At 50.5% G+C, this 11,590-nt stretch overlaps 1 protein-coding gene across 3 annotated transcripts in view; it reads right to left on the bottom strand.

The window, feature by feature from the left end:
* Nucleotides 1-10,088: 10,088 nt before the first annotated feature.
* sugct (succinyl-CoA:glutarate-CoA transferase) overlaps nucleotides 10,089-11,590 on the bottom strand; it is a 50,274-nt gene continuing 48,772 nt past the window's right edge. For 2 of the 3 annotated variants that reach the window (XM_036125336.1, XM_036125338.1), the window contains one exon: nucleotides 10,089-10,502. In XM_036125336.1, the coding sequence (XP_035981229.1) occupies nucleotides 10,339-10,502 (164 nt within the window). In that variant the 3' untranslated portion in view covers nucleotides 10,089-10,338. The remainder of the gene's footprint in view (nucleotides 10,503-11,590) is intronic. The other variant, XM_036125335.1, reaches the window with a different exon arrangement.

The raw sequence follows: 11,590 nt of genomic DNA, 5'->3' as shown, positions 1-11,590 counted from the left end.
CCTATTATTATTCATATTTTAAGGTCAGAAACAGAACCTCAAACAAGCTGCTGGTATCAAACCGTCTCTGTGACCCACCGGGCTTTGGTTTCAAGATATGTTCTGGATCATGAACCTGCTGCTGACTCGTTTGGTCCATCCAATCAGACGGTACCTGCACCATCCTGTCTCCATCACTCAGCTTGACCCGTCTTCAGTTGGTTCTGATTAAACATGAACAGTGACTGTTTGGTTCTGTTGCCACAGCAGGTTCAGAATCTGGACCCACCCTGTTCTGCAGTCTGATGAAGGTCCATCAGAGCCATGATGGGGAAGTCTATCTCACAGATGTAGCTCTACAAGCTCGACCCGACTGGATCTGACTGGTCAACAGCTCAAGTTCACCAGACCGACAGGAGCCGCTCGGAACATCTGTGGAATCGGACCAGAACATTTCTCCACTAGAGATAAGTCTTCGTTTCTCACTGTTTGCTCCTCCTGATTCCTGCTCTGTTCTCAGCCTGTGACATACTGAATCCAGTTTCTGCCTCCATGTTGGGTGGGGACAGAAATAATCTGTGTCTGCAGCAACAATCAGAACATCCTGCTCCAAAATGTTCTGCTGGTGCTATGGACAGGTAAACCGATTCAAGAATCTCCAACTGGACCCAAATAAGAGGTTCTGTGGAGACCGGTTCCTCTTTAGAACCTGGAAATTGAAGTTTCACAATAAAAGCTTCAAAATGTTCAGAAATTTTAACTTTTTGTTCTTTCCATTTCTCGTGAAGGCTTTATTTCTGGACGGTGGAGAACCGGTGGCCATCTGAGATGGTTCCAGGTCTGGTCCAGATGGATGAAGGGAAGACCTGGTTCTGTTGTTTCAAAGTGTTTTAACATCTCTGAGACAGATTTTCCACTGAAGTGGGTCTGAACCCGCCTCAGTCAGAGGAACTTATCTGTTTTCAGATACACTTCTCAATGGACCTGCTGGAACCGTGGCAGGGAAACAGAACCACAACAGGAAGACAGAACCATCAGAACCGGGTTCACTTCAATCCAGGCAGATACCAAGGTATTATTTCACATTACCAAACATGCAGTAATTAAACGGAACCGACCCATCAGGAAGGAACCCAGCAGAACATGACCCATAATAAATCCATCCGGCTTCATGGTACCAGGCTTCATGGGTTCCACCTTCAGCATAAAGGTTTGAAGAGAAACAAAGCAGCTTTTTTGAATGGTTCTCTTTAGCTGTCTGGTTCCTCTGGTCCAGGTCCACCAGAACTCTGTTGGCTCTTCAGTTACAGCTGAAGCTGAGACCCAGTTCTGCAAGAACCAGTTCTGATTGTTTCTGTTCAAAAAACAGAACGGTTCATCTGTGTTAATGAGAGTTCTGGTTCCTCCTGACCTGTTTTTCTCTGGGTTAGAGGGGATGGGAGGGGGGGTGACCCAGACTGACCCCCTCTGCCCTCCCTCGTCCTCCGCTGCTCTGTCGGTACTTCCTGTGGTCCAGTTCTGGAGGTCAGTGGGTTTCTGACGGTCACAAGCTTTAACACTGGCCAGGTTTGTCCTGCTGAGGGTGTGGGTCATCTCTCTGAACCCAGTGATCCACAGCTCAGCAGAACCTCACGTTCAACAAATAATAAGAATTCCTTTCATCATGTTCAGGGTTTGGCTGCACAGCCTGTGGAGGTCCAAACATCTTCTGACCTTCAGCCATCTTCAGCGGGACACATTAGGAAGGTCAGAGGTCATCAGAGGCGTATCTGATCCAGGCTGGAGAAGGAAGTCAGTTGGACATCTAAACAACCGGTTCCTTAGCCATGGATGTAGAAGCTCTCTGCTGTGAGTAATGAACATAAACTGAAACATCAGAGGTTCACCAGTCTCCACATGGAGGTCTTTTCTGCTCCACTACTGACCGGTCTTGTTACACCATTGTGGACAGACATCACACCACCATTCAGGTGGCCATGCAGTGGATGTGCTAGTCTCACTTTTCTCCACATAACCGGTCCTTATTTTACCGGTAGGGGTTTAACTTCATTCTGGGGACATTGTCTGTCCCACCACTCAGACTTTCTGTCCATCTGCTGGTAGTTTGGATGATAGCAGGATGGAACTGAAGGGAAAACACTGATAATCAATCAGCTGCAGTCAGACACGCTCAGCTTCATTTGGCCCAGACACCAAGGGGGAAAAAGCCTTCCAGGTGAAGCTGGTTATCTTTAGTCTCTGTGGAGGACCTTTAGTCTCTGTGGAGGACCTTTAGTCTCTGTGGAGGACTTTTAGTCTCTGCAGAGAACTTTTGCTCTCTGTGGAGGACTTTTAGTCTCTGCAGAGAACTTTTGCTCTCTGTGGAGGACTTTTAGTCTCTGTTGAGGACTTTTAGTCTCTGTTGAGGACTTTTAGTCTCTGTGGAGGACGTTTAGTCTCTGTGGAGGACTTTTAGTCTCTGTTAAGGACCTTTAGTCTCTGTGGAGGACTTTTAGTCTCTGTGGAGGACTTTTAGTCTCTGTTGAGGACTTTTAGTCTCTGTTGAGGACCCGGGGTCTCTGTGGAGGACTCTGTGGATCTTTTCAGCGCTGCAGGTTGCAACCAGTCTTCGTTTCTCCCTGTTTGCTCCTCCTGGTTCCTGCTCTGTTCTCAGCCTGTGACATACTGAATCCAGAAGACATTTGTCTCAGTCAGTGTCCCATCAGAACCACGGAGGACGGGCTGAAACGTGACCAAGCCGAGCGGGGACAGACTCTGCAGCCAGGACCACAAGGTCACAAGCTCTCCATTGTTCACCCGACAGCACCGCTTCTGATCCCAGATCCTGGCTGTCAGAGTTCAGAATGGGGACAGGGGGGTCGGGTGGACCGGCAGGGCCCCGGGGGGGTCGGAATGTAAAGAGTGGAGGCTTATAATTGGACCGGGAGTCACGGCTGATGCTCCGACTCAAAGAGAGAAGAAAAACAGATGGAGAAACTGATGAAGGGAGACAGCGGAGAGGCTGGTGGTGGTCTGAGAGTGAACTGAACCTGAAAACATCAGGATGAAAGAAGAACCAAATTACGTGGAAGTCCTGTGATGTTCAGCTGAGAGAAGAACAACAGAGCGGGTCAGAACCAGCTCCAGAACTGTGAGACTAAAACCAGCATGTGAGTCTCTGCTGGAGAGCCAGAAACTTCCTGAAACATCCTTTCAGAGGAGGAAAGTTCTGACCAAACATCCAGAACTTTCTGGTTCTTTAAAGTTTTTATTCTCCTTCTTTTTTCCGTTTTGATTTATCCATCTTCTGCCTTCATGTGATCTGTCTGTCCTGAGGTAAATCAAAGCCTCTTTGAGATGTTCTCCAGGCTCAGTGAGCACCTGCTGATATCAACACTCAGAAGGTTTGTCCTCCTCTCTCAAAGTGCCGACCCGATTATCTTCAGACAGTTCCTGGTTGCACGATCCAGCTCATCTTCAGCGTTATTCAAGAGAAGACGGCCTCAAAGGTCAGTCTGGGTCTGTGCTCACCTGGACCAGAACATCATAGGAGGTTCTGCAGCTCAGAGCCCATGAGATCTGAATCACATGGTGGGAGATGTTCCTGCTCCAGGAACCCTTGATCTTTCCCAGATGTTCTCCTCTTCTCTGCTGGGATTCTGGAGACTCTTTAAACTGGAACCAGTCAGCAGCTGGATGAACCTTTTGGTTCTTTATCTAATCTTTCCTCATCATCTCCTCCCAGACTCATCAGTACCTCCAGCCTGAAGGCCTCAGCGAGCGTTCTGATTCTCCTCATGAAGAACCTAAAACCAGGATGGAAGCAAACAAACATTCCTCTAAATGTGACCGGGTTCTCCTGCTGGGATGATGTGGAACACCTGAAACCAGGTCTTCCTTCAGCAGTTCACCTTCCACCCTGATGAAGACTGAGTTTACAGACTTTAAATAGGACCTCCTGTTTGGAGGAGATGCTTCAGCACACAGGTTGGAGAACACAGAAGAACGGATGGATGGAAAGAGATGGAGGAGACATCCATGAGGAAGAGGAGGGTGAGGTCCTCACCTTCAGCTGGACCTGCTTGGTTAAAGATGAGTTCAGTTTCAGCAGCAGGTTACCATCTAAACATCTAAAACTGTGGTTCCTGTCCAGAACCATCCTCCTTCCAGAACACTCTGGGTCTAACTGGACCTCCTCCAGAACTGACGAGATCTCCAACTTTAGAAAGAAAGCCTTGAGCTGAGTCCTGATGTTCGATGCTTTCCTGCTGAGGGAGGAGCTCCACAGAGAGTCTGAGGAAAACTGAGGGAGCAGAAACATGAAGCAGAAATGGAGAAAAAGGTCTAAAGTTCTGCAGGACACATCTCACATGGACCCAAATCCAGGATTCTGCTGGTCGTTAAAGTTTCAGAAAGAAATCTGATCCCAGGTGTGATCTGTAGTCTTCCTGCTGGAGGAGTTACTCTTATGTGTTTCTGCTGCAGGTTGAACCTGAAGCAGGTCCAGCATCTCCTGCATCTCCAGCATCTCCAGCATCTCCAGTATCTCCAGGAGCTCCAGCAGCTCCAGCAGCTCCAGCATCTCCAGCATCTCCTGCATCTCCAGCATCTCCAGCATCTCCTGCATCTCCAGCATCTCCAGCATCTCCAGCATCTCCAGTATCTCCAGGAGCTCCAGCAGCTCCAGCATCTCCAGCATCTCCTGCATCTCCAGGAGCTCCTGCATCTCCAGTATCTCCAGCAGGTCCAGCATCTCCAGTATTTCCAGCATCTCCAGTATCTACAGCAGGTCCAGCATCTCCAGCATCTCCTGCATCTCCTGCATCTCCTGCGTCTCCAGCATCTCCTGCATCTCCAGCACCTCCAGCATCTCCAGCAGCTCCAGCAGCTCCAGCATCTCCAGCATCTCCAGCATCTCCAGCACCTCCAGCATCTCCAGGAGCTCCAGCATCTCCAGCATCTCCAGCATCTCCTGCACCTCCAGCATCTCCAGCATCTCCAGGAGCTCCAGCATCTCCAGCATCTCCAGCATCTCCTGCATCTCCAGCATCTCCAGCATCTCCTGCACCTCCAGCATCTCCAGGAGTTTCAGCATCTCCTGCATCTCCAGCATCTCCAGCATCTCCAGTATCTCCAGGAGCTCCAGCATCTCCAGCATCTCCAGTATCTCCAGGAGCTCCAGCATCTCCAGCATCTCCAGTATCTCCAGGAGCTCCAGCATCTCCTGCATCTCCAGCATCTCCTGCATCTCCAGTATCTCCAGCATCTCCAGCAGGTCCAGCTTCTCCAGCAGGTCCAGCATCTCCAGCAGCTGGGTCCACTGGGACCAGCAGAAGGGCCAGTCCTGGTCCAGACCCAGACTCTGAGCTGTCAGCTTGTTCCGGCCTCTGTAGGTTTATCAGACATGAGAAAGAGTCCATCTTAAGAACCCAGGAAGCTCTGAATCCTGCAGTCTGTCGGAGGGCCAGCAGGGGGCGATAGCTGCTGTTGCTACGACAGGTTTATGAATAAAGCCCCAGTTTGACTTCCTGTGTAAAGAAGCATGAGGAATATTCAGTGCTTCTTCTGCACCATGAAGCTTTTGGTCACTGGATGAGAGGCGAGGTCCACCCTGACAGGTCAGCAGTCCCAGGACAACACGGGGACACAGGGACAGACGGACACACTCACACCTGAGAGGTCTTTAAGTTACCTGACAGCAGCCAATTAACAGTCATGATTCTGGACTGTGGGAGGAAGCCGGAGTACCCAGAGAGAACCCGGCCTGTACATGGAGAACATGCAGAAAGGCTGCAGTGCTGCCAGCTGAGCCGCTGCGGTTCTGATCCACATCTGGAGCAGCTGACTCAGCACATGGAGCTTCTGAGCGCTGATCAGACCAGATCACCTCCAGGTGACCTGGATCAAACATCTGGATCACAGAACCACCAAACTACTACTACCACCACTGCAGACGCCGGGAACTGAACTCTGATTGGCTGACAGTCAGGAAGTTCACCACCTTCTCATTAAAGACCAGATGGTTTCCACCCATCCATCTTACACGTCTATCCCTGCTGGGGTCCTGAGGGGTTGCTGGTGCTGATCTCCAGCTGCCAGTGGGTGAGAGGCGGGGTTCACCTGGACAGGTAACCAGTCTGTCGCAGACCAGATGGTTTCCTTCATACATAAAAAACGCTTTTAATGTGAATGATCTTTGAGTTTAATCTAACATTTTATGTATTGTTAAACTGCTTTTTTTTGTTTGTTTTTTTGTCTTTTTCAACTTTTAGTCTTTTCCCATTTTCAGACGATGAGGACAAGATCCTGTCCGTCTGTCCCTGTCTTCAGGTCCAGCCTCATGTTTGGTGGGTTTCCCCAGCAGATAATGTTGGCCAACATGATCACTGGTTCTTGTTCTCCTGAGAACACCTGAAGTGTCCTGGAGCAGTTCAGGCACAGTGCTGCCCCCTCTGGTCGGCAGTAGGAAATGTTTCTAACCAGCATTAATAAATGTAGAAATGCTGGTTTGTGGCTTCTAGAATCCATCCTAGAAGAATCTTCTGGGATCTCAGGTTAGCTCCCAGATCTGCTCAACCATCCATCTTCTACACCGTCCCCGTTCCTGCCAGCCATCTCCAGGTAGGCGGGTCAGTTCTCCGGGCCTCTTAGACCCATTTAATCTAAAGGGAACGCCGATTAGAACCATTTCTCATGTGGAGAAGATGTTACTCCACATAGAAAGACCCTTCCTGTGACCCAGATGATCTCCACCGTGGTGCTGGTTCTCCAGCTTTCTGCAGAGGTTCAGAGGTTCTCTCCAGGGTCAGCATGGAGAACCGTACGGTGGCCCTGGAGGAGGAGCAGAGAAAACTCTCAGCAGATGACGGATCCATCACGGAGCTGCAGCGCCTCCTCAGGGAGCTCAGATCTGTCAGCCTCTGTTTTCTTTGGGGTTCTCCAGGGATTCAGAAACAGGAGCGAGCCGGGCCTCAGAACCACTTAGTTCTGTTCACCGCGTTGGATCCCGCCTGCGTGACCTCTGTAGTGTCGCCAGCGAGCAGCCAATCAGAGCAGAGGATGTCGGGTCCTCAGAGGTTCTGCTGGATCCATCTTTGTCTCGGTTCCTCAGACACAACAAGAGAGACAGGAAAAATAAAGGAGCTGCTGCCGTGGCTACGGAGCCAACACATCCTGCCCAAACAGAGCGCCGCGCTCTGATTGGCTGCAGCGGTGCCTACGTTGATGGGAAACGCAGCTGCTGCAGCTGCTCCACACCCCCCCCCCCCCCCCCCCCCCCGTCTGCGCCGGGCCGTCCATCCGGGTCGGATCAGGAAGAGGTTTCCTCAGAAACTCCCTCTGGACGTCATACGAGGGAAACCTGAGCGCGTGTGTGTGCAGCTGTTCTCCTGCATGTGTGTCGCTCTCATGAACTGCTGGCTCACCCGGCTCACTGCAGCGGAACCGGCAGCGGAACCGGCAGCGGAACCTGCAGCAGAACCTGCAGCGGAACCGGCAGCAGAACCGGCATCAGAACCTGCAGCAGAACCTGCATCAGAACCTGCAGCGGAACCGGCAGCGGAACCGGCAGCGGAACCGGCAGCAGAACCTGCAGCGGAACCGGCAGCGGAACCGGCAGCAGAACCTGCAGCAGAACCTGCAGCACGTCCGTTTCTCTGTCAGGCACTGGGTCTGTGGACCTGGAGATTCGTGGTTCTGAAACTGCAGGTTTAAATCTGCAGTTTCAGAACCAGTTTGAGAACATCACACTGAATCCGTCCAGCCGAGGAAGAAGAGGACCTCCTCCTCTTCCTCCTCCTCCTCCTCCTCCTCTTCCTCACAGCTGATCGCTCTCACCTCCCTCCATCTTGAAATGATGGCTGTTCAGGTTCTGGCTCCAGCTGACAGGAGGTCCAGATGAAGGTTCTGGTTTCACTGAGGGAGCAGGTTGATGTCAGAACTTCAGGGTGAAGTTCTGTGGGTCTGAAGTTCTGTGGGTCGGCGCTGACCCACAGACCTTCAGGGTGAGGTTGTGTGGGTCGGCGCCGGCGACCCGAGCAGCTTTACAGCCACACTGACTGCGTATAAAAGGAGGCTGTAACCAGAACCTTCATTTCCTGACGTGAGCTCAGCTGCCCAGCGCTACTTTGGACTCATATAACCGGGTCTGGGTTTGACATCAGCGCCGAGCTTCCTGCTCACAGTCCAGATGTTGGGGAATAGGAGCCGGCGGGTTACGTACATCCGAATTTCTCTCTCACAGTCCGAGTTCACGGCGGAGGCAGCCAAGAGGAGCGCAGCGAGGACGGGGAGGGAGGAGGAGAACCTGCAGCTGCAGGACCAACAGAACCGGGCCGAGGGCCCACAGCCGCTAGGCCCGCTGGAGGAAGGCGGTCTGGTTCTGCCCGACCCAGATCAGGGTGCAGGTTACAGAACATTGGTGATGAGCAGGGGTCACCAACATGGAGCACATGTGGTTCTGGACCCGGTTCCACCAGGAAAACGTTGTTCTGTAGCTCCACTGCTGTAATCACACATTTATACAGATTTAAAAAAGAGCGATGCTAACATGTTTACTGGTGCCGACTCCACTGGGTCAAAGATCAGTTCTGGTACCGATGGAGTAGCTCTCTGTTTCAAGGCTGGTGGCCACTGAGCTAGAACATGAAGAACCTTCCTGGGATGTTCTCCACAGACCTGAAGACCAGCAGGAGGAACATCTGCTGGTGGAGGAAAGGAGAGGAGGAGGAGGAGGAGAGGAAGGAGAGGAAGGAGCGGAACCCAGGCAGCTGACGGCGTCACTAACCTGCGGTTCTCCTTCAGATTGATTGACATCAGACGATGTTCTCAGAACGTCTCTGAGGAGGAACCTGACGTTCTGTGAGAGGCTGCAGTCCGTGTTCTTCACATGTTGCTGACACGTGTTCAGCTGCTAGCGTGGAGCAGGTCCCGTGTTAAAAGCTGCTGGCCGGCTCCATTAGTGGGAAATGAGCCCCATAAACAGTGAAGAGATGAATGTGACAGCAGCTAGAACCAGAACCGGGCTGAGAAACGGCCCAGCAGGGAACCGCCTCACCTCCCAGGGTCCCGGATCAGACCAGCAGGACGTGTTTTGGTTTCATGTCTGCAGGTTTGCAGCGTCTCACAGAAATGACACCTGAACCTCTGCAGTCCTCCTTCATCCAGGAGGAGCCAAACAAACCCGTCAGCCAGCGGTTCCCTCAGTGGTTCCCCCAGCGGTTCCCCCAGCGGTTCCCTCAGCGGTTCCCCCGTCACCATCCGTACACGTCACCTTCCTCCGGCTCCAGTAAACACTGGATGGAGCCGTTCTCCAGCCGTTCTCCAGCGTTCTCCAGCCGTTCTCCAGCTGTTCTCCAGCCGTTCTCCAGCCGTTCTCCAGCCGTTCTCCAGCTGTTCTCCAGCCGTTCTCCAGCATCCATCAACCAGCAGGACGATGCACCGCTGGCGGCTCTCCAGCAGCGATCAGACGTTAAGAGGCTGAGCTGCAGCTCACGTTCTCCCTCTGAGGGCCCAGAACCACGACTGGGTCAGGACCCCCTCCTCTGCAGCCAGCAGGCCTTTACTGATGACACACGACAGCTTCCTGTCAGCAGCCTGTCCTGAGAACCTGCAGCTGAACCCTGACCTCTCAGGTTTAGCTCAGAGAAGGCCAGTCTGGGCTGACAGCGTGGAAAGAAGAGGCTGAAAAGGTGACGGCGCTCAAAGCGTGGTGGAAATGGTAAACGGCTCTTTAACGAGTCTGACGACCATAAAGAGCTTTACGCTAACATCAGTCAGTCCCACCCTGACGGTGGTGAGCTACGCTGGCAGCCACAGCTGCCCTGGGGCGGACTGCCAGAGGCTTCTCACTCAAAACATCTGTTTTCTGATGATGAAACCTTTACAGCTGCTGTTTTACTCGTTCAGCCGTTATAAAAACACCTGAGAGCATAAAACAATCGCTAGGCAACAGGATAATCCATATGCTAATTAGCGAATGACATCATGACCTGTTCACATCTGGGTTTACGTTCAGACAAACTATAAATGCCTCATTTAGAACCGCAGCCTCGTTAGCTTTGATCAGGCCGTGGTGCGTTCAATGACTCTGAAACATGTCAGAAAACCCGACCACAGAAATCAAGCAGCTGTAAATGTGTCCATTTATGAAAATAATTTATTCAGCAGCAGATTTACAGTGGTAGAGCAGGGAGTGTTGGCCCAGTTCTGCAGAACATGGACGGTTTCTGAGGTTCTCCTCCACCGTGCTGCAGCCTACAGAACAAAACATCACTTAAAGCGGCGTTACCGCAGCAGCGTCATCAAAGGATCCGTATTCTAAGCCTCTGATTGGTTCTCTGGCAGGCATCTTCGCCTACCAGCTTCTTCTCTTTCAGCCAATCAGGACACTTCATTCTGAGCAACTGCCCTGGACTCCAGCAGCTCCTTGATGATATCATCACTGCAGGACAAGGTGTCCCTCAGCACCTGGACGGTGTGCTGACCGATGAGGGGCGGTGGTGTGGGCCCGCTCAGAGGGAAGCTGCTGAAACGCACGGCTGGACCTGAGAACAGACACAGAACCGGGCCATCAGACACAGAACCCGGTTCCTCTCATGTGTTCTGCTAACCCGACTCTCCCCAGATGGGTTTGGTTGCCTCATAAAACATCCTGGCATATGACTGGATAAACCACTTGTCCACCATCTTTACTACTTCAAACCGACCCGTGACGCTGAGCAGAGCGCCGCAGGGAAAACCAAGGCAAGGCAAGTTTATTTATATACAACATTTCAGTACAGAGACAACGCAAAGTGCTTTACATGATTAAAATATAGGAAATAAAACAGAATGAAAGCAAGTAGGAATAAAATGTAGAAACAAATTTAACATGGGAGAATAAAAACTAAAAGCAAACATTAAAAACAGTTGGACTACAAAGTTGAACTAATGATGTTTCAGTAAAACAGTTTAATTAGAACAGGCAAAGGAAATCCTGTGGAGCATAGGAACTAAATGCTGCTTCTCCATGTCTGGTTCTGGTTCTGGTTCTGCAGAGCAGGCTGGAGCCAGAACACCTGAGTGGTCTGGAGGGTTGATGCCCTGATAACAAGTCTGTGATGGATTTAGGTGAAATGACCAATATCATTTACCGAGAATTACCCGTATTTTTCAGACGATGAGGCTCACCGGATTATATTATATTAATTATATTATATTATATTTAGGGCTGGGCAACGATTAAAATATTTAATCGCGATTAATCGCCCTGATTAATCGCGATTAATCGCGATTAATCGCATTGTATTTACAAACTCAAGAATGAATTCAAAAGTAGTGTAAAGAGCACTTTTATTTTAATGTTCTGCTGCCATATGAACAAAAGTGTTGTAACATTTGTAGCACTTATTTTATACTGGATATTTTCAACCCATCTATTGAATTTAGTGCACTAGTTGATCTTTTCTTCATAAGAGAACAGCAAGCACTGCAGCCAAAACATGGCCTTTTTTGACCTGCTGTATATTAGCCAGTCCCTAAGCTTGATGTATCATGAAACTGTTGACCTTTTGGGTTTTGTGGTTTTTATTTTATTATTACAATTAAATAATAATAATAATAATAATAATGTTATGTTCAGTGTTTTTTCGCT

The sequence above is a fragment of the Fundulus heteroclitus genome, chromosome 21, assembly GCF_011125445.2.
Source record: "Fundulus heteroclitus isolate FHET01 chromosome 21, MU-UCD_Fhet_4.1, whole genome shotgun sequence".
In the NCBI taxonomy this organism is placed as follows: Eukaryota; Metazoa; Chordata; class Actinopteri; order Cyprinodontiformes; family Fundulidae; genus Fundulus; species Fundulus heteroclitus.
The sequence above is the reverse complement of the archived record's forward strand: the minus strand, read 5'-3'. Positions and strand labels throughout refer to the sequence as shown.